Source organism: Vipera berus (assembly GCF_964194415.1).
Source record: "Vipera berus genome assembly, chromosome: 5".
Classification (NCBI taxonomy): domain Eukaryota; kingdom Metazoa; phylum Chordata; class Lepidosauria; order Squamata; family Viperidae; genus Vipera; species Vipera berus.
In genome coordinates this window covers 44,815,595-44,839,505 of record NC_138207.1, presented here as the reverse complement: position 1 = coordinate 44,839,505, position 23,911 = coordinate 44,815,595, and the positions used below count along the sequence as shown (strand labels likewise).

Below are 23,911 nucleotides of genomic sequence, written 5' to 3'. Positions count from 1 at the left end.
TCAGGGAAAGATGATGAAATTAAACCCTATGAAGAGGCTGAAAGAGCTGGATGTGTACAGCCTTGAGAAGTTGACAGTGGCATTTTCCAAATATCTATTGTACCCCGCCCCAGTCACTTCTTTGTGAGATGAGCAGCTATATAAACTAGATAAATGTCACAAGTGACATGAACTCTGAATTCTCATTAGAGAGTGCATGGCACGAAACAGATGTAAGTTACAGGAAGGCAGATTGTTAGAAAAAGTTTTCATTTGACAAGAATCAATTACCTGGAGGGTGGTGGGTTCTAGTATGTATTTCAGTGGTTAGGTAGGCATTTTTCTGGAATGCTAATTTAAATCCCTACCCTGAATAGGCAGTTGAATTTACTGACCTAAATTATTCCTTCTAATATCAATCTCCCTCCCAACTTTCATTAAACATGGTAAAATTTCAATTCTCTAAAAGTATGTGAAATTTATTGCCAAGAAAGGAAAAAACCTGCTAATCTCACTTTAATGTTTTTCTTTCATTGAAACCTGCAAATTGTTTTATAATTTTATGGTGTAAGACAGACATGTCAAACTCGTGACATCACGTGACACTGCGCAATGTATCAGGACAGTTTTGCCATTGCCGGCAATGGGTGGGCAAGGCTTCTGGATGATGCATCCGGCCTATGTAAGATGTGAATGAAACTACTGTTCCTTAGTAAATTAGAGGCAGGTAATGTGAATTCCTTCAGATGTTTTAAATCACAATTCCCACAATCCACTATTAATAGCTTTGCTGGCTGAGACCGATGACAATTGTGATCCACAATTTGTAGAATGTGCCAGATTGCCTATTTGTCAGGGATGAACAGTTTCTAGCACAGTGCATATTGAAAGGCCTAAACAGCATTTAAATGTAACAACATATTTTTGAGGATTGTAGTTGCAAAAGAAAAAAACAATAAGCAACACAGTCAATCTTTATTGAAAACTGAAGTATTAATACATAACAATTCCTGTTACATAAACGTGCTTTTAAGAATTTAACTCTTGAGCTCATCTACTCATTCGATTGTATAATAGAAATGAATTTTACACAATTGGCTCAGAATGGAATTGCCACTCCTATGTGTTGATGCAAAAGATGTGATGCTTTAAACTTCTGGAAGACAACATTGACCTAAACTTGGGAAAAAGTACCAATACAACTGTTTTAAGACAGTTTCTTTTTTTAAAAAAAAAGTTATATAAAAAGGAAACCTGTGCCTATTTCATAACAACACTATTACTGGGGCCTCTTGCACTTCTGTTGCATGCACTCCCCTTTTCACCCCACAAGGGCAGCCAATAATAGCACTACAATAAAATCCCACTAACAAATCCATTCTACTAAAAACAAGTTTGTACAGCAGCAAGCTAAGTGAAACTTCCACAGTTTGCTTGCTAAGTGCTCAAAAGTCATATCAGATTAGAAAAAGTCATACAGATACTGATGACAGAGAATTGGAAGTCAAACTGTTCAGACTATCTTGGCATGTTGGCTCCTGATATTGGGATGCTCAAATAGCTCCATGTCATTTTAGAAAGAGTGCCCATTTCATTTAAAATAGCTACCTCAGTATCTCCTAAATACCAATGTCTTCGGTAGGCTGAAGAGAAAATTCAAGGATAATACAATCCCAAAGTTACTTGTCACTTGCTGTCTTTCAATCTCTACTGACAGGTTGAATAAGAATTAGATGTTTAATATAAATGCAGCTCCCTTGCTGCCCTGCTGTCTCCCTTTTGTTATTATTCCACATGGATGGGATTGTTAGATATACTGAGAATGACTACAGAGGAAAAAGTTGAGAGGGAAGGCCAAGTGCAAACAAACACTGCACTGGTTAAAAGCAAATCACAAAGTGATATCTAGATTGGGGCTCAGTGTTTGCAGGCAGAGGCAGAAAGGGAAAGTACTAAATTAGCAAACCACCTAATGCAGAATGCAGTATTAACCTTCACTGTCAGAAAATGATTATCAATATCTATTTTTTTTCTTGCCCCAGAACAGACCTAGTGTTGGGTGTTTGCTTCATAGAATCAACACAACAATGTAATACAAACTAGTTGAAAATGTTTTGCTTCCCTGCATTTTGACTGGAACAAAATTAACTTAGTTTTATAATGCCAAAACCAAGCGATAAGAATGCTCACTAGAAACACATAGGAATAAAAGGTTTTCCCTAATAAATTCAAAATTTTCCACTGAAGTTAAAATTACTTTGCAATGGTCATGGAATATTGACTATATGGAATCTGTGCCAAGTTTTAGTCGTGACAGATTAAAAACTCTGCTCTCACTGGGTTACATTTCAGGAATCCAAATAAAGCAAAACTTCTTCCCTCCATTATCTCCATCGTGGCATCAAGACACATTTTGTGGTAATGTATGAGCTTCTCAGAGTATTTCACTGTATGTCTACAATAATATTTTAGTTATACATTTATTACCTCAATTAAAAATGGGAGATTCAGTTTCATGTCAGTTGGTTAGCATTAATACCACTGATTACATCTACAAGTATTTCTTGGCCAAATATAAAGTAGAATTTTTCTATTTTGCTATTTTCAAAAAAAAAAAAGACATTACAAATATTGTGTTATCTAGTTTGAAAATGTCTCCTAAACAATGCCTTCAGTATTATTTAAAACATAGCCTTTGAAATCAAACTCAGATCTTTTGTTTTCTCTTTTATTGCTGTAATATGTTACTGTATTCCCCTCTAGAGGCTGCATTTGTTTGAAAGCAGCTTGATTGGAGCCTTGTCTCTGCTGCATCAACCTCCTTTGAAGGAAGAGTTTCAACGCAGCTACATACTAAGAATTAGAGGCTTTACCTCACTCAGTCACCCTCCCATATAGGAATTCTAACCAGGGAACTAACAACCAGAAGGAGAAAAAAAAATCCACAATATCCTGTCTAGTACATCCATTTGAAGTACAAACTTTGTTTCATAGTCATGCTTTTTTAATTATTTGCAACAATATACCAAGCTATATACATCCTCTCATCACTGTGCTTTTGGTTACTTTCCTACTGACGCTATCGGAGATATGGACTTATCTCCAAGAAAATATCATTGCCCCCTCCCCCCAAATTCTGGAAGGTGCAGTAATTTTTGCAAGAAGTACTATTCCTCAACAGACAGCATAGTACTATTCCTCCATTGCAGATGAATCCCACAACACAACTCAGAAAAAAGTGCTCAAAGTCTGATTACCCTAAAAGCTGTTACTATCACTGTATTTTAAAAAAAACAACAACCAAGGAAGTATTTGGAAACTGAAACTTGAGGAAAATCAAGTACAATTTATCTTTACCATATACAAAGTGCTGCACTGGCTACAGACATCAGGACATTTATATAGAGATAAGCTTTTATTTTCAACATGTCCCTGGCAAAACTATTTTTCAAAACTCAAATCTGTGATAATGTGGCAAGAAACATTTAACTTTAAAAGCCTGCTACACTGGCTAAGTCTCCATACTGAATAATCAATAAGTTTAAGGAGCACTCTTCAGAATGATGACAAGGTCACAAATGGAATAGCTAAGCAGACCCAAATGGCAAGAAAGAAAGAATTTGCTTGTTCTATGGATACAGAACTTTCTTGGCTGCAATAAGTGCTCAAGTTTAAAATGTAAGAATACATACAATTATGTTGTGTCACTGGCATTTGGATAAAGATGTTATATAATGATCCAAAGAAAATACATTTTATGTAAAACAAAAGAGCATGTTATTGTTCAAACATCGTAAAAGCTGTTTCAAAGGGAATTGAGGCACACAAGATTCTTGCCCCAGAGGAAAAAATAGGATGGTAGTACTAAAATCAGTTTCCAAGCTACATATTAAGTAGTTGTAATATCTGATTTAAAAACTTATCATCCCAAAGTTGGGATGCTCAGTCTCACCATTAAAAAACACCAACAACTTGCAAATATTTTACCAATACTATAAACTAATCTACAAATGTTAAGTTTAAAAGGGAACATTTTAACCTTTGACTACACTATTTATTGCAGAGAGGAAATACTGGGAGTAATAATTGGTGCCAATTCAAAGAAAGCCCTTGATTGCTTTTAGCACTGAAATTAAAAGCTAAAATAAAAATTTAAAAATCCCATAATAATTTTGGTGCACAAACTGGTTCCAAGACTAGCCCTATATCGCCACAGCATTGACTGAGGTACTTCTAAAAGATTCAAAGCTGCAGGTAAGGAGTTCAGAAGTGGTTCGCTGCAATGAAATACTGCATCTGTTTTAATTTCAATTTTTCCAAATGCAATTTAGGAGGTAAAAAAGTATATGCCCAAGATTATGCCAAAAGAATATTACCAATAAGAATCTTTGTACTTGATCACTTTTGAATTTAGTCCTACTTTTTAGGTATATTCTAACAATTGCTTCCATACTTAGTTCATATCCATGCTGCAAGGAAAATAAGTCAATAAAATGATTTAATTAGTTTGTTCCCCTTATATATATATAAAAAGGACATTTTTCTTCAGAATATGTTGAATTCTTTTCTATTGAAATATTGATATGACTATGCTTTTACAAAAGAAAGCTGCTCAAACTATCAATCTGGCCAAGATCAGCCCATTTTTGTTGGAAGGGTGGACCTGAACAAAATTCTATTTTACAGCAGTGTGGAAATCATTGACATCAATCACTTAAGACTGTTCTTAGGAGGTAAATCATTATGTGGATGATTTTCCACTAAACATTCCAATGATGATTAACGATTTAAATAGCAAGACTTTTAACCATATTTTTCCTGTAATATGTTTTTGTCCTTGAGAATGTCTATAGTAACACTGAATCCAAAATGTGGAAATGGAAAGAACTTACAAATAACAAATGGTTCCTTTTGCAAGACTTCTACAAAATCATTTTCCAATCACTGAACCGGAAAGAAAAATACCACCATTTTTTTCTCCCTTTACCTGGTGCCTTAAAAGGTTAACACACTTGCTAATTAGAATGATGAAAAATAAATCACTGTCACAATTCTACCTCTTTAAGACCCTGCAAACATTACAACAGTGCATTAGTGATATAAACTGTAAAATACTTTTCGGCTCCTTTGGGTTTTGCATATGACAATTTTTGCATCAGTCAGAGCAGGTAGGTTGAGCAAGCTTTGCGAGTTTTAGACATGCATTCAACTAGATATGAATCAATAAATTTATACTCCCTTTAATCATTATAATTAGCTAAAAATTGCAAGACAGTCCACGAAACAGGATTTGCTTTAAGACTAACTGCTGGAGTTCCAAGATGTAAGATATGCAGCACTGGGAAGTCTTCAGTGGAATTAGTGTTTAGCAAAGGATTGCAAGCATTCAGAAGAAACAAGTCCTGGTTGGAGGCATGAAGGCTTCAGCACCAACTTTTAAACCTCAATTACTTGATTGCATATCTCCCATCTTCAAATCTGCATTCAAAAGGAGGCAAAAAAAGAGAGCTAAACATCCAGTCTGACTTTTGATAGTCCTACACTGGCGAAATCACTACAGCAATAAATACATGAATACTTACACTGGGTAATGGTGATCACCACTGTGGGGGCACATAACTATAGGTTGGAGTTCCTGGAGCTCGATAAGTGGGCATTGTAACTGGGTGGGGGGCTACGGGAGTTGGGGAATGTGTTGTCAACAAGGTACCTGGGGAGACAAAAATATTTCCACACTTAATTGCTTCATAATTAACACTCTTTGAGATTTATAAGTAATTTTGAAGTTGGCACAGTCACCAGAATTTCTGTTACAGAAATTAAAGAAATTATGTTTGCAAACTCTGCCATCCTGTTTTTGTTTCCCCAGCATTTTGTATCAGTCTTATACAGCCTATGTCTTCGAAATATTTTAGGACTCTAAGTCCCAGAATTCCCAATTAAAATTATATTAAGACATGGCACAGAATTAAATTAACTTCTTGCATTACCATGTTAAAGGTTCTCTCTGCACTTTGACAGACAACTAATAAATATTCTACAAATCAGAATACAGGTAGTCTTCCATTTATGACCATAATTGAGCCCAAAATTTCTACAAATCAGAATACAGGTAGTCTTCCATTTATGACCATAATTGAGCTCAAAATTTCTGTTGCTAAGTGACAGTTAAGTGAGTTTTGCCCCATTTTATGATGTTTCTTGCCAGTTGTTAAGCTAATCACTGCAGTTGTTAAGTCAGTAACCCATTGTTAAGTGAATCTGGCCTCTCCATTGACTTTGCTTGTCAGAAGGTCACAAAAGGTGATCACATGATCCGGGAACATTACAGCCATCATAAATATGAGTTAGTTGCCAAGCATCTGAATTTTGATCATTTGACCATGGGAATGCTGCAATTGTTCTATGTGTGAAAAACAGTCATAAGTCACTTTTTTCAGCGCCTCTGTAACTTTGAATGGTCACTAAACAAACTGTTGTTAAGTAACTACCAGTACTTTGTATACAATTGACTTGTGAGGCTGTCACAGAAGGGCCTGCATTTTAAACTGTGTTTGATAGATGAAAGATTATTAGTTACAAGAATCAAGAATGTTAGTGCTATGTGCCAAAGAGATTATGCTCAGTGGTTGTCTGAGAATTTAAATGTAGCACCGAACTGGCCACACTAATGAGTATCAACTGCTCTAAAACACCAATACATCACAGACTGTTGGAATGAAAGAAAATTCACATACCTGCAGACATTGCCATTGTGGTCCCAGCCACCATTCCCATGGTGACACCATTTCCTCTGGGAGGTGGAATTGGTGCTGGATACATAGTTGCAGGCATTCCATTGGGCTGCACAACTGTAGTGTGATGGATTACGTGGGGTGGTGCTGCATATAAAGGCTGTGTGTAGTAAGTGCCTTGCTGTTGAAAAAAATGATTGGTTTACTAAAATTCTTTCCAGTACTACTGATACATATTAAAAGGCCACATGGTTTCAAGGAAATGCCATTATTTTATTTATACACATCAGGTATGAGTCGGGCCCTTCAAAAAGGAAAAAAAAGAACTGATTACTGTACATCAGTAATAATGAGTTTTCAGTTCTCTCAAAACTATTCCTAATTAACTGCTCAATCAATCTGAACTAATTGGGAAGCAGAAGCATGTTAATCAGAATTGCTGGCTTGTATCTCTAAACAACCCAGAAACAAGAAGCCAACAATCATGTTGTTTTGAAGGCAGATTATCAACTATAAGCCAGAATTCACTAAAATTCTGATTTATAATATACAAATGATTAATGATTAAACCCCCACCCCAAACCATCACAGCACTAAGAATCTAGAAAATGACAACAGTTCCACTTGTTATATAATTAACTCAAAGAACTCTTTTTACCTGTGCATATGGATTCTGCTGTGGATAGGCACTTCGAACTGGGTATACTGCAGTTTGGTAAGGATTGGGAGATGAAGAATAAGGAGGCACTGTACCACTGGTAGGTGAGCAAGAGACTTTATATGGTGTGCCTGGTGTATAACCTATATTAAAAGATAGCCAAGTGTCAAGTTGTGTTTCAATAATTTGCAATATTCATATTATTAAACAATGAGAAACAGCATGATCCATTTTTCCCCTAATTAAAATAGGAAGAAATTGCTGCCCACCACAAAGTATTATTTATTTATTTAAATGACTACCCATATTTCAACACGACAATTGTGGGCAGCTAACAACAGTTAAAAACACAATATTAAAATAAATATAAATTGGCAGCCAAAGTTAAAAACCCTACAATCAGTATAATCATCCTGCAGGCTCAGCCCTCATGCCCAGAGATGGAATCTCTATAAGGACAAATAGAACATTAAAATATGTGCAATGATCAAGAATAGTTAAAAAAGTACTGTTTAATATTTAGAAAAACAAAATAATGAGCACAATGTAAAAAGTAATGTTTCTTATCATTTATTCATCAATTTGTATGTTGCCCGACTCTCAATGACTCTGGGATGTTCACAAAATGCATAGTATGTTATGGCATAAAACTACATTCTACATTACTACTATTGTCATAAATTCTGGATTATTGCAATTAAAAAATTTGATAAAAAGTATTTACAGGTAGTCCTCCAGTTACAAGGGCTTTTGGGACTGGAATTCCCATTGCTAAGTGATCCAGTCATAAAGAGCAATGTCACATGACCACATTGCTTAGTAGCAACAATTCCTGCTTTTGTTGTTAGTGAGGATCCTGGGGTGTCAAGTAAGCATCTCCCTGCAACATCCTGCTGGTTTCTAACAACCAAGTTAGTGGGGAAGCTAGCAGAAAGTTACAAGTCCCAGGTGGCTTGCAACCAAATCAGCAGACAGATAAGTGGCTGCTGAATGGGAGAGGGAGTGAGAGAATGCATTTGTGACCAGGAAGGCGTGGCACAAATGCAGTAGGGCTTGGGATGGTTGCTGCTGGGTAGGAGAGGGTGTGTGTGTTACTGGGGAGGTGTGGCAGGAGTGCTGTGAGGCTTGGGGAGGGTGTGTGGTGATGGAAGAGTGTCATCTCAGGGAGGGTGGCATGGGGAGGGTGTAAGGTCAGTGAGGCTCAGGGGGTACACGAGTGGCTGGGGAGGTATGATGTGATCATAACAACTGCTCATGGGTGTGCAGGTGGCCAGAGCAAATTAAAGGAGCTGGGGAATGTGCACCAGCTGGCCAAACTTGCCTAAGTGATTCTGGCCTTCCCCATTGACTTGCTTGTAGAAATTGGCAGGAAAAATTGCAAATTGTGATTACATGAATGCAGGACACAACTGTCCTAAGTGAGAGCCAGTTGCCAAAAGTCCAGATCATGATCACATTACTTTATCACTGGGGTGCTGGGACAACTGGAACTTCAAGAAACAATCATAGCCACCTTCATTCAGCACCACTGTAACTTAGAACTGCTGCTAAAGGAGTGGTTGTTAACCTAGGACTATCTCTACTACTGTGGGTTAAATTATGGTTGAAATTAGATTTATAGTTTATTTTGGAACATTCTAGTATAGATTTGAAGTCTAGAAACTGATTCAGAATGGATATAGGAACATCTGATATAAATTAGAAAGAACAAAGCTGTTAAAGGTCAAATGATTGGAAACATTCCTTGCTGACTGTGGGTGTTTTTAAACCTAGATCATAAATTGCTTACCTACTGAATGTAGTTCTTTCTATAGTACCTAAATACTGTTTGTCCACTTAGTTCATCATTCAGTTTCTTCCCTTTCCTTTTCCTTTCTTTCAACTAGCTTTAAACTACGTATTTTAACCTTTCTTTAGATTTATTTTCTACACTTGCAGTATTACCATTTTTCAATTTCAATTACAGCAGTTGGGACATTCTCTTCATCATTTTTTTTCTTGGGCATTAAGAATTAAAAATATTCATTTATATATTGCTCAACATATCACTATAATTCCCACAAAAAGCTCTAAAATAACTGGCATTCCTTCACCTGTTTCATTGCTGAAGTTTCTTTGTGCAGCCCTTTTGTGCAAAACCAAATCTTTTTGCTTTCATCAAAATTGTGCTTCCTTTTGTCTCCCTATTTTCATCTTAACCATCCCTTATATATATTATACGATGTATTTCTTTCATCCTCACTTTTTTTTCAGCCATAATTTTCTTACATGCATTTTTTCTCACCCACATGGCAATCACTTGATTGTGGGACACTGCAACTCTTATAAATGCACACCAGTTGTCAAATGGTGATGGTGATCATGATTGTGCGAGGTGGGGACTTTGTGATATTCACAATTTGGAGGACTGATCGTAAAACTCTTTTTTCAGCGCTATTGTAACTTTGAACAGTCGCCGTCAATAAGAGGACTAATTGTACTTTCCTTCGTGTATTTAGATTATCTTCATTCAAACCTATTGCATCTTTTCTTAGTATACAGACATGTAACGTTCCTCCCTTCCATTCTATTACCTTCTTGTTCTTAAGCGTTCACTCTTCTAATGTTCTAAATTACAATATTCTATGTACCATGGTCATCACCAAATGGCCCCATATAGATCTCTGCCAGTTAATATAGCTTTGGACAATCAAGGTTTTCACATGAAATTTTTAGTGAATAATATAGAGAAGGCTGTATTATTTTACTTAGTCAGATCTGTGTGAAAACCAAGTTCTCTGTTACTAATGTGGACAGTCAGTTCTGGCATATTTTGAATAACATGCCACCAACACAACCAAGGCCCAGCTTTACCCCAAGCATGGTCACACTATTCCATGCAAATTAGGAGATTTAATCTAGAAACTAATTTGTGACCCAATATACTGTTGCACACATACCACCAACCTGGAGGTGCTTACAGTGTAACACTGAACTGCTCTTACTGCAGAAGGTACAAATAATGACATTGTTGAATTGCTTTTACTGTTACAATTTTTTTTGGATTGAATACTGAATCAGAATCTGCCTTCCTGTAACTTAAATCCATTATTAAGCATCCTGAGCTCTGGAATATCGGAGAACAGTCTTTATCTTCTTCAGTATCACATCCTCTCAGGTATTTGAAGAATAATATTATGCCCCCCCCCTGTGTCTTCATTTCTCAAGGCTAAACATTCCCAATTTCTTCAATCTCTCTTCATGGGACTTAGTTTCTTGTCCCCTGATCATCCGCGTTGCTCTTCTGAGACTGTTCCAGTTTGTCTGAATCCTCTTTAATATGCAGTAATCAGAACTGGACACAATACTCAAATTGGGGGCCTGACCAAAGAAGAATAAAGTACAACTATTACTTCCTCTGATTCAGAAACTACCAGTACTAATATACTTTAAAACTGCATTTGTCTTCTTTGCAGTAAAAAAACCCCTACAGATTCATATTTATAAATGAACAATTGCAATTTTTATAAGCATTATCATCAAAGTACTTTCCTATCATATATCTTCTTTTTCCTAGGTGAAGAACTTTGTGTCTATTACATCCTATTATTTCTAGCCCATTTTCTTTCCTATCAAACTATTCCTGATTTTTTCCCTATTATATATTACCTACTGTACCTATTTTGTGTTACCTAAGTTGATAACCATACTTTCTACCTCAACCACACCCAATTTTCAAATGTAATCTTTCAATATCCTAGTCAAATCAGATCTAAAGCCCAAGGAAGCTTTCAAACAAAGAGTTATTGATATGGCTGCAATACTTAAATGTGTCACATCTTTGAAGTGGCTGATTCAATACAAATCAGCCTCTTGGTTAGAAAAATGTTACATGTCTCAACATTTCAGAAGAGCTTTCTCTCTAGAGCTCAGTTTAAACAACTGAACTCCATCAGACATGGGAGATTTCATGGAGTCCCACTTAAAAAAAGACACTGCATTTGTGGAGCACCAGCCATTGAAGACACTGGATACATTCTTGTTGACTGCAAACTGTGTCTGTTGTGTACTTAGATTCCTATTTAAAAACAAAAAAATATTGGAGCACCTAGGACAGGGGTAGGCAACCTCGGCTCTTTTATGATACATGGACTTCAACTCCCAGAATTCCTGAGTCAGCTATGCTCTCCCCTGACCTAGGAGAAACAATAACACTGTGTTTTCCCCAAAATAAGAACAGGTCTTATATGAATTTTTGCTCCAAAAGACACATTAGGGCTTATTTTCTGGTTAGGGCTTATATTCGGGGCAATATGGTAGTAGATGCAGCCTTCTGGTTGATAATCTTAACTGGGGCTTATTTTGGGGGTGGGCTTATATTATGAGCATCCTGAAAAATCATGCTAGGGCTTATTTTCTGGTTAAGTCTTATTTTCGGGGAAACATGTTATTTATTGCAGGAAACACTAATAAGACTGCAGTCTTCATTTCAAAGGCCATTATGAACAAGAGAAAATATCCAGATCAGACTGGAGTTAATTATAGGGGTGATAACATTATGAAAGCGTTTATTTTCTATGCATTTTTTTGTATTTTTGTATCAGTTTTATATATGATATGGTTAATTAATAAAGTTTCTACAGCACTAGATTCGACCCTGTGCAATTAATTATCTAGTCCACTCTGATGCAGAATTATTGAGGAACATTCTATGTTTTTCCAGTTAGTTCTATACACTTGTCATACCTTACAGTTCACAATTAGCTTGTTTATCAGAGCGTCATGGCGTACTGTCAAATGTTTTGCTGAAGTTAAGATATATAATGACTACAATATTCAGACAATCTATTTAAATTTATCAGATCAATTACTCTGGCAAGTACAAGTACTAATACCTGTGCATGAAAAATCCTTCAATTGTTTTTAAGATGTTTGTAGATAATTTCTTTACCAGTTGTTCTCATATTTTTTTCAGGTATCAATTCAGACCAAGAGTCAATTATTATATATATTCTCATTTTTGAAGAATGACAACATTAGCCTTTTTCTAGTTATCTGGCACTTCTGTTCTCCAGAAATTAATTTTGTAAACAGAGCACTGTACTTCATAAACAGGTAATTTTTATTGGATGTTATTAATGTAACATTTATCCTGGAATCACATACAAATTTCTGAGATACACTTGAAAACATGCATATATACATAGAAGCAGAAATTTCCAGAATTAAGGTTAACTGTAACTTCATTGACAAAGTGGGGAAGTATGCATGTTAGTGTATCTACCCTTCCCTTTGGGGTGACCTGGTTTTCAATTTACATTTGTTTTCCATCAATACAATGTTACACTATTTTAAAACCACAATGGGTAGTTCTATACCATTATCTCAATAAACTATTTGAGACCACCAGTAAGTGGAACAGAATTCAGTTCATGATGCAGATAGACCAGATACATCCTAATTCACAACTAAACTCCGAACTCCCTTAATGTACTAATTCCTTGAACAATCATCAGGAATTCTCAAACTTAGAGGAAGAAAGTTTATATATCAACATATACAGGAAGAAAAACCTGCACTGCTTTCTTCCTGATAATGGCCAAGCTTTGATCTTATGAGACAAAAAAGAGGACTAAAAAGTTCAGATTATTCTAGTCATTCCATTCAACTCCTAGGGCTTCCAGTAAAATCCACCTTTTCCAAGATGATTCCTCCTTGTTCTTTGCCATTGTGTACTTGTGAATCATAGCAATCTGTGGCTGTCATACTAAGCCTAAGAAATAATGGTGAATGTGTATTGAGGGCAAAATGGCTCTCAAGGTAAGATTATCTTAAAGTATCTCTGGTTTGATGAAGGAATGTTTCTATGGAGATGGTCTTAGTTTAGCCTGCACTGATATGACAACTGGGTACTTTGGATGGGAACAAGGATATAACCCGCCTTAAAGTCCAATCCTGTTCCTGACATCATTGCCTAAAGGACTTGTCAGAACTTAAATATAATGCCCAATGGGAACTTCAACTCAACACAAAATCTTGTCTTTAACGTTCTATAATTGTAAAAAAAGAGGGCTAATATAACAAGGCGCTCCATCCCTTCTCAGTTTTAAACTGCTCTTTCCATATCATGACAAAGAAATGGACTGAATGAAAATGGACTGTATGTTCCTATTATCAAAAACGTAGTGAAAAAGCTACTCTGAAGGCAATACCCTTTCTAACAAATAATTTGGGGATTCAAATCCCACTTACACATTAAGCACAATGCTTAACCCTCTGAGAGTTACCATGCTTTTCTAAACTACAAGATGGAGAAATGTAACCAATGAAGAAATATCCAGCATATTACATTTTCCTGCTCTCCTTTGTGTTTGACATTTCAGACATAAGAGATTCTGCATGAAAGTATTTGGCTACTTAGTGTTTATATGTCTCTTACACTATCACAGATATCATCATATTCAATATTGGAAATAACTTAAAAGTTTACATTACTGAAATGTGGAGTAGTACTATATACCTGTTTGGAATGTTGGATTTGCTGCAGGATATATATTAGGAGAATAAGCAGGAGCAGCAGCTGCATAGCCCATTGGGAATCCAGCTGAAAGGAACAGTTGAAAATTATTTTCAGATGTATCAATATTGTACCTGTACAATAAACTTAATACTATTATTTAACATAATTTCAATCCATAACATGAAGTAATATCTTATATTTTGTCATACATCATTTAAATGCCTGAACTATTTATTTAATTAGCTCTTTGATGCTTTTCAAAAAGAGCTTTGTTCAGCTGGATGCTCTCCATAGTTGTGACTTGCAACTCAGAATTCCCAACAATGGATATGCCATGGAATAATGAGAACTGGTTCATATATCTGGTGGAAACTAACATTGGGGAAATCTGATCAAAATTCATCTTTTAACTTCAGCATATACATAAACAAAACTATTTTAAATTTTCATGTCCTTACGTAAAAAGGACAGAAGTTGATGGCACACTCCCAAGTCAATACTTTCTTTAAAGCTATTTAACAATTCCAACATAGAACTCTCAGATGGGTTTGGAATTTAGGGAACTTAGTCCCAATACATCTTGATGCTATCATGTTCGGGAAGTCTGTAGGTCATTTGTGCAAACTCAATTCAGAATTGAGATAATAATAGCATCTGGTCTGATAAATAAGAAATGGCAAGAAAGTTTTATGGATTAAGTTGCCTACCTGGATACCCAATTCCTTTGGCATTTGCAAAGGGTACCCCAGAGGATCCAGGACTATAAACAGGATTCATGATTTCAATAACTGAAGGGGAAAAGTCACACAATTAGTAGACTATAATGCTTTAACAGTATGAATTATTTAAATCTGTTCCCTTCTCTACTATGAATATGAGATTATTACAAAGCACATCTCTGAAAAAAATATTCAAATACCTAGCTAGTAGTGCATCCTGTAATTCACAACTAGGTATGACTGTGAAAGTAGTAGTGATATTTGAACAATTTTATATTGAACCAAATAGATTAACTGATAATATGTCTAACAGTGCAACTGTGAGACTGACATTTATTCCATCTCAGATTTCAACAGAACTTACTGTCTCATGACAACTTAGATATAGGGTTAGTTATAAATATTTGGGTTTCATAGGACTTCGTAACTGAAAACAAAAAAGTAATTTACTGGGCAAGCATGAAGCACCTTTTCTTGTGTTTGTGCTTCAGCATGGAAGGCAGCCATTCAATCACAGAAAATATGCAAATGCTTCAGTAAGTTGCAGAACTTATGCATGAGCCCCAAGTATGCTCCAAAGTACCTTTCTATATCCAAGTCCAAAGTACTGAATGTTATTAAATATTTTCATAAATTAGTACACTTAAAATTGCAAACAAAAGATATTTACAAGTACATTTCACATCAACGAATAAGCAATTCCTATAATCTGCAAGATTTCAATAGCTATAAAATACTTTTTTGGAGTTGGATTATGGATACTATATTGTAAATATAACCCTGTAATATATCCATTTGTGTTATAAATTTTGAAGATAGGTTTTAATTTAAAAAAATACAATACAGATGGTACTTGACTTATAACAGTCATTTTAGTAACTGTTCAAAGTTACAACGGCACTTACAGTTGCAGGAAAAAGTAAGTGAACCCTTTGGGATTATGTGGAGTTTTGCATGAATTGGCCATAAAATGTGCTCTAAACATCATGTAAGTCACAACAATAGAAAAACACAGTCTGCTTAAAATAATACTACACAAATATTAGCTGTTGTCATGTTTTAATTGAACATAAGATGGAAACATTCACAGTGCAGGGTGGAAAAAGTATGTGAACCTTTGGACTTAATAACTGGTTGACCCTCCTTTGGCAGCAATAACCTCAACCAAACGTTTCCTGTAGTTGCAGATCAGACCTGCACAACGATCTGGAGTAATTTTGGACCACTCCTCTTCACAAAACTGTTTCAGTGTAGCAATATTCTTGGGATGTCTGGTGTGAATCGCTCTCTTAAGGTCATGCCACAGCATTTCAATTGGGTTGAGGTCAGGACTCAGACTGGGCCACTCCAGAAGGTGTATTCTGTTCTGTTGAAGCCACTGTTTTGTTGAATTACTTGTATGCTTTGGGTCATTGTCCTGTTGCATCACCCATCCTCTGCGGAGCTTCAGTTGGCGGACAGATGGTCGTATGTTTTCCTACAAAATGTCCTGATAAACTCTGGAATTCATTTTCCCATCAATGACAACAATCTGTCCAGGCCCTGAGGCAGCAAAGCAGCCCCAAACCATGATGCTCCCTCCGCCATGTTTTACAGTGGGGATGAGGTTTTGATGTTGGTGTGCTGTGCCTTTTTTTCTCCACACATAGTGTTGTGTGTTTTTCCCAAACAACTCAATTTTGGTTTCATCTGTCCACAGTATATTTTGCCAGTAGTGCTGTGGAACATCCAGGTGCTCTTTTGCAAACTTCAAACATGCTGCAATATTTTTTGTGGACAGCAATGGCTTCCTCCGTGGTGTCCTCCCATGTACTCCATTCTTGTTTAATGTTTTCCTTATTGTAGATGTGTCAACAAAAATGTTAGCATGTGCCAGAGATTTCTGTAGGTCTTTAGCTGACACTCTAGGATTCTTTTTTACCTCATTAAGCATTATGTGCTGTGCTCTTGCAGTCATTTTTACAGGATGACCACGCCTAGGGAGAGTAGCAACAATGCTAAACTTTCTCCATTTGTAGACAGTCTGTCTTACCGTGGACACATGAACATCAAGGCTTTTGGAGATACTTTGTAACCCTTTCCAGCTTCATGCAAGTCAACAATTCTTGATCGTAGGTCTTCTGAGAGCTCTTTTCTGCGAGGCATGGTTCACATCAGACAGTGCTTCTTGAGACCAGTAAACCCAAAACAGGTGTGTGTTTTTAAAGGGCAGGACAGCTGTCAGCAACACATCCAATATCATCACACTGATTGGAGTCAAGGTTGACTCGCTCCTGGCTCCAATTAGCTCTTGGAGAAGTCATTAGGCTAGGGGTTCACATACTTTTTCCACCCTGCACTGTGAATGTTTCCATCTTATGTTCAATTAAAACATGACAAGAACTAATGTTTGTGTAGTATTATTTTAAGCAGACTGTGTTTTTCTATTGTTGCGACTTGTTTAGAGCGCATTTTATGGCCAATTCATGCAAAACTCCACGTAATCCTAAAGGGTTCACATACTTTTTCTTGCAACTGTATGACCAATTTTTACATTACAATCACTGCAGCTTCTCCATGGTCATGTGATCAAAATTCAGACCCTTGGCAACTGACTCATATTTATGATAATTGTAGTTTTCTGGGGTCATGTGATCACCTTTTGTGATCTTGACAAAGTCAACGGGGAAGCCAGATTCACTAACAACTGTGTTATTAACTTAACAAATGCAGTGATTCATTAACAATTGTGGCAAGAAAGGTTGTAATATGGGCAAAAAACTCACTTAAAAACTGCCACTTAGCAACAGAAAGTTTGGGCTCCATTGTGATTGTAAGTTGAAGACCACCTGTATTCTAATTTGGGGAACAAACTGTGCTTCTATTTTGGAGTAGAGTCATGCTATTTAATGGGAAAAAAGTCTATTCCTACCAGCTACCAACCAAGCTGATATTAAGAACTTCTAATGTCTAAGGACAGGTTGGGGGGGGAGGGGAAAGGGATTTATTAGTCAAATACCGCACTGAATTATCCCTTACAAAATTAACTATAACTAGGAAAACTAATACTGAATCAGGGAACTACACTATATCTAATTCACCAGGTTGCATTAGCAGAAATTTTCACATAGCTTTCAAAGACAAATAATTTGATTAATTTTGATGTAATTACTGTGAACTTAACAGAGACTAATGTTTTCTCTAGTTGAAGTTTTAGCTGGCAAATAACTTCAAACTTCATTGTATTTAAAAACGGATTCCTAAGCATCTGCTCAAGAATTCAACATCTTTCTAGACAATTACAAACAATATAAAATTCGACTAAAAATATTCACATAGCTTATCCCAGCTAATTTATTTAGAAACAAATATTACACAAAACATTTAAGAGGTGCTTTGCAAAATAAGTTGCCATGAGTGAAGCACACTCCTCCTTGAAGCATTAAAGCACCTACATTCTCAGTTCAATTGCTTTAAAAGCTTTCCCACTGAGTGCAGTAACATGACACAGTTGCTTCAATGCTCTAATCATTCCAGAGAATATAGCTTCTTTAACCTTTTTGAAAGATGCTTAGCTTGTATCAATGTAGTTTCCAAGATGCTCCTTTCAAATGCTTTACACAGTCCTATTAGAAACTGTACAGGACAAGACAGAACCCTGCAAAAACCTCTATGACCTTGTTCAAGTGTTTAATAATACAGAGGGCCATGATAAGTTGCACTGCAGCCATCCAGTCCAAATTCTGGTAGGTTATCTCTCTGGCACCCAGGAGCTTTTGGAACTAAGTTACCAGTCTCATTCACACTTAAATATATAAAAATAATTTTGGTGTCCTGCATTTTAACAACAAATGAATCAACTGTCGTGATCTTCCTTGAATGTGTGTAGAATGTGTCTTGCTGTAAGATATTACAATGATCTCTGTACATTTATATACAGAAATAAGGAGAAGGTTTGGATTACTGTTCTATTGGCCATAAAACCATAATTTAGGTCCCTTTGCAAGGAAGCTTGGTTTTTTAAAAAAATCCTACACACAAGAACCATTCTGATTAGTTGGTCCTTTCCACATTAAGTATTATGTTTTAGTTTAACAGTAGCAAAACATCCAGCATCCAATATTAGATGCACAGATACCAACTGCTGCACCCTATAATACTTAAGCATGTGAATCTGCATTTTTAAGGTGGAAACTGAAGCTGAAAATAAAAACCACAAATTTTATAATAATTAATCAAAAGTTATTATTTAGATAGTTCCACATCACTATAGATTCACCATAGGCTGCTTAAGTTTCATTTTCAAAGATCAAATTCTTTTGTAGTTTGCATCAGTGTATAAACACTGATAAACTATTTAAATGAATAAAAGTTTATCATAAAAGCATTACATATGATTTATTTTAATAGACTTCAAAGCAGGAACATTTGTTGGTAAAAAAATCAAGGGAGGGGGGAGAAAGGTTTTTTCCCTCCCAGTATCCTGAAGCTTTCTAGTCTTTAACTGTAATGTACAAAAGCAGTTGAAAAAGACATAGTCTCAGCAATCTTAGCAAGTCATTTCATTTTCACTGGCAAAAAATAAAGAGTTAATATATAAGGCTATAAAAATAACATACATTTGTAAGAAATTATGTTTATTCAGGGACTTAATTTCCCTAAGGGCAAAATTAACTTGAGTTTGAAAAATCATTATTTTGTCCCTCCAGGGAGAGGATGACATACAGCTGTTTTGATGGCATAATCTAAAGTGTAGAAGAATTTCCAGTCATCCACTGTTAGAGCAGGACACAAAACAAATAGCATTGCCCAAGTTTGTCCTATTGCTGGCTGTAATCATACAACACAACGAATCAGTGTGCCAATTACTTTTGTTTTGCACAATGTATAAGCATAATATTGAATTATACTTCAATTGGTCAAGCAACTGGATGAGAAAACCATGTGTATGTCTTCTCTAGTACCATCACTGTTAATTTTAATTTTAAATTCTAGTAACTGCCAGTAGCTTAATATTAACATTAGTATTAGAACAACTCAAACATGAGCTGCACAATTCATTTTATTTTCTATTTTGATAGGGAAATAGAAGGATAAATGCCAACAATCTACAGCAATCTAATCAGTTACTTATACATTCTTCTTTACAAATATCTATGGATGAAGCTGAATAAATGAATGTATGCATTCATTCACTGTTTTACGATAAAATCAATGGTGCTAATTGATTTTACACAACTTGCTCATCATTTTAATTTTGATGTCCTAAATTAAAACATTTCAGTTTTCAAGCTATATTTTGAGAAAGGTGCACTTTTTTCCTGCAAGTCATTCAAATATACAACCAGAATAGATACAAATTCTGGATAAAAAAAACTAGAAATAAAATAGATGGAGATTCCACTTAAGAAACATATTTTATGCAGTTGGGCTGTGACCTTGGAATGATTATGAACTAGTTCAAAAAGTCCATATAAATATGCCAGATTAGAGCTGAAGCACCTACACTTCAAGTTTAGTACACCCAACATATAAGGGCATGATTTTGACTCTCAACAAACATACTAAGTACAAATTTGAATACAAATCTATTTTAATTCTTATGTAATTTTTTGTCAGCACTGAAATACAGATTAGATTCAATTGCTCCCAATAACCCAGGCTAATAAATCTGAATTTAATCTACCTCCAAGTAACTGTTCTGCTACCTCACCTTCCAGCTTAGCATCAAAAGCTGCTCTCCCCCCCCCCCAAAAAAAAATCCACCCTTTATCAGCAGCCCTTCGAATAGGAAAACAACAGCGAGGTCTATCTACACTCTTTGCAAGCATCGCTTGGCAGACCCACAATGAGCTGCAGAGCTGGAAGGCCAAGAGACGTGAAGGCAAGCGGGTGCCTCAGAAACGTTTCGAGAGCGCAAGGGCGCCCACAAAACGCGGGGTCTGCCGCCGAGGCCTCAGCTCGGCCAAGCATCCGCAAAGCTGGTGAGCGAGAAGGCCGGGAGCAGAGGAGGCAACTCCTCGGGTCGACTTTCATTCGCGATGGGCCCCTCGGCAAAGGGAGCCAGCCTGAAAACCACCTATAGCCCCCCCCCGTCCCCTCAGGCAGCGGTTAGGGAAAGGGGAGGGCCGAGGTGGCGCTCCCTCACTCACCCCACAGCGTTTGGTCGCGGCGGCCCCTGCCCGGCGGTCGCTCTCTCGCTCTCGGGGCCTGAGGCGGGAGGGGGCCAAGCCTGGGCGAGGGCTACTGCCGCCGAAAGCTGCAGCAAGAACGAAGCCTTCCCGAACGCGCCTCGCCGTCTCGTTCTCCTTCTCTTTTCTCCGGAGAACTGCGCAGCAACCCAGCGGCCCAGAACGTCACATCCGCTCGTCGGCTGTGTGCAAAGGACGGACGATGCCCGCATACGTATGAAGCCCCCAAAGGCGAGCCAAGAACTGTTGTCACATGCGGGAGGAGGGAGAGAGAGAGAGAGAGAGAGAGACGCGGTTCCCAATCACGTGGTCGGAGGGGGTTTGGCGCCCTTGCCATTAATTGCGAATGGAAGCAGCGTCATCTTTATTTTTTTTCTTCAAAACAAAACAAAAGAACTTCAAATTTAGAGATTTTTTTTATTAAAGAGTTTTACAAAAACAAAATTTTACAATATATCCCCAAATCCCTCCCGCCCCAAACCCACCTACTTCCCCCCCACTTCCCAGAGCTAAATACAGGATTATAGTTACAATAATCATATTCTAAATAAAAATTATGCATAATATACAATTAACCAAATTCATAATATGCTTTAACTCTCCTTTAACATAACTACAAAGTACCAATAACAAATTTAGAGATTTGAGAGTTACTCTCTCCTGGGTAATTAATTAGACCCATGTTTACGATAATTCAGGCCATAATTTTATGCACAGATATGCACATTATAATAAGAGGCCAAAAGACTGGAGGTTGTTAATATGTACAGAAGTCATATAATCTTCTTAAATGAAAAGGACATGCCGGGGTGTAACTTCTCTAGGGGTAATTGGTTTAGTATCTCGTTCAGAAAGTTTTAAGTAAAACTGATCCGTAGTTAGCTGAATAGATAAGTTTATTGCTGGTAGTATTAACTGTTGGAAGATCAGCTACAAAAATATACATTCAGAACACTGATATAAATTTATTGTACAATGTAAATGTACACCTATATAACAAAAGTTGATTAACCTATTATAGTCACAGATACACAAAGTGTTAACTTACCAGAAACAATTGCAATATTCTGTTGCAATGTAATTTCTCTAACCTAGAACACATTTTAAAACAAAACATGCGTGAAAAGGCTGCACAAAACTGTGTGTCTTACTGTTTGATCCAGAGAAGGGTGTGACTGTTTTACTTTCAGCAAAACTGAAAAAAACATTGAAATGTTCCTGCTCCATTATTCTTTACCTTCATTAATACAATGAGCTAGCTAAAAGTAAAATGTGCACATGAAAAATATGTGCAAGGATGATTCTGAAGTCCTTAAACATGAATAGACAGATGCGGGGGAGTTGCTACTGTACTATCAAAACTGAGGAGTAGATTTATATTATAGAGAAATGGATGCAAAACTGTACAGCTGTAAAGCTATCCTTGTAAAATTATGAATTGTCAAAACACAAGATAGATGCAAATAGGAAGTGTTCCTTGTTTTAGCTTTTTACAGTGATTATACAAGGAAAATTCAGGTGCCTCAAAGGGAGACTTTGCAGTTTTTGTCATGAAAGCCACATATATGAAGAGAGGAAAAATGACACACTCCTGCAGTTTCAAACCATTAGAAGGTTGTGGGTTGCTATTGGCCATACTCAGTACTGTTGGGCCACCAATGCACAGTTGGTCTGCAGCCTTTTGGGTCTATGGTACCAGAGGGCATGAAATTCCCCTAGTTTCGTCTGCCACAGTGCATCTTTCCCTACCAAGGCTGCAAACCAAGCCCACAAATTCCCCAAGGCTGCTTTGTGTGCAAGGAGATAATGCTTTTATTAAAATAACAACCTGTGTCATTTTCTCTGTAATCTCCATTAGGGTCTGGATAGTGGGGGAGTGGGGGGGGGAAGTGCAGAGATGGACCTAATGCTAGAAAGTCACACTGAAGAGGGCCGGGCATAGAGCTCACATCACAGCTGTGATGTTTGAGATAATAAAACATAGCCTGACTTAGTACTGCCCTTCATATTGATCCTTGTCAATCAATATGGTAAGTGTTTGCACCCAGAAGAGGGAATGAATGTTATGGCACTCACATTTTCACCAGCCACAGGCAACCTTGTACTGAGGCAGTATTAACATTCAGCCTTCCAAAGGCACTCTCTGCTAAGTTCCTGCGCTGGTTGAATATGTATGCTGATTTGCCTAAAAACAGCTTTATAAGCCACCAGTGCATCAGGTAAGTGTCATCTCCAAAGGTAATTGTTTGTATGGAAAGACATCCATTGGCCCTTGGGTTTTCCAGAAATGAATAATATTGCCAACATGTACGACAGAACATCAAGCACTGGGCAACAAAACATTGATGTCAACGCATTCACTCATGTGATTATCAGTTTCCTACATGAGATTCAAGTAGATTTGCTTCTAATTTGATCTGCCTGTGTGGCTGGTTGATAGCTGTATATATAAGTAGTTATAGCAATTATATGTATGGATGACCGCAATTATGTGTGTTTATTAGCCAACATTTATGTTTGTTGGATGATAGTAGACTTCTTAAGCAGCAGCAATTTAAAACAGTTGTAATATTACTATTTGTTGTTTTAATTGTTTAGTGTTTTATTGATTGTAAGCCACCTAAAGTTGCCCCTCTGGTGAGATGGGTGGCCTATAAGGTAAATAATGTACCATAAAATCCCTTCAAGAGACACTTATTGATTGAAGACAGGATTGACTACATCAGAAGCGCCATGTGTATATTACTTCAAATTTTCAGAACTTTTTCTTAGGCTAACATTGGCAAAAAAAATGTTTGTCATGGTAGTTGAAGAAATAACATTCTGTTTCTCCACCTATTGATGTTAATACACTTTTGGAGCAACTAGGAATAATATTCTCCTTGGTGGTTGTTTCTGCAGATGTTATTTTAATATAGATTGCTATTTGAGTGGTTTTTTTGGTATCTGATATATTAATATTGTAATTATTGCCCAGTTTCATATTTTGTACACATTGATCTGTATAGTTGCATTCTTATACATTTTAGGACCTCAATATCCCCAAGATGTCCAAACAACAGCAAGCCATTAAATCACTGTATATTTATGCTCAACACTCTTACTTTCTCTTATATCATTTTATGGATTATTTTTAATACACTGCCCTTGAT

General features: G+C 36.6%; 1 protein-coding gene across 1 annotated transcript; it reads right to left on the bottom strand.

Moving 5' to 3' along the window:
- Window positions 1-937: 937 nt before the first annotated feature.
- FAM168B (family with sequence similarity 168 member B) lies at window positions 938-21,006 on the bottom strand. Its single transcript, XM_081329813.1, has 7 exons — window positions 20,721-21,006; window positions 14,578-14,658; window positions 13,871-13,954; window positions 7,372-7,514; window positions 6,717-6,894; window positions 5,562-5,689; window positions 938-5,457 (listed from the first exon to the last, which is right to left on the bottom strand). The coding sequence occupies exons 2-6, from the start codon at window positions 14,645-14,647 to the stop codon at window positions 5,577-5,579; spliced, it is 588 nt and encodes a 195-aa protein (XP_081185939.1). The 5' UTR covers window positions 14,648-14,658; window positions 20,721-21,006; the 3' UTR covers window positions 938-5,457; window positions 5,562-5,576.
- Between the last annotated feature and the right edge of the window lie 2,905 nt (window positions 21,007-23,911).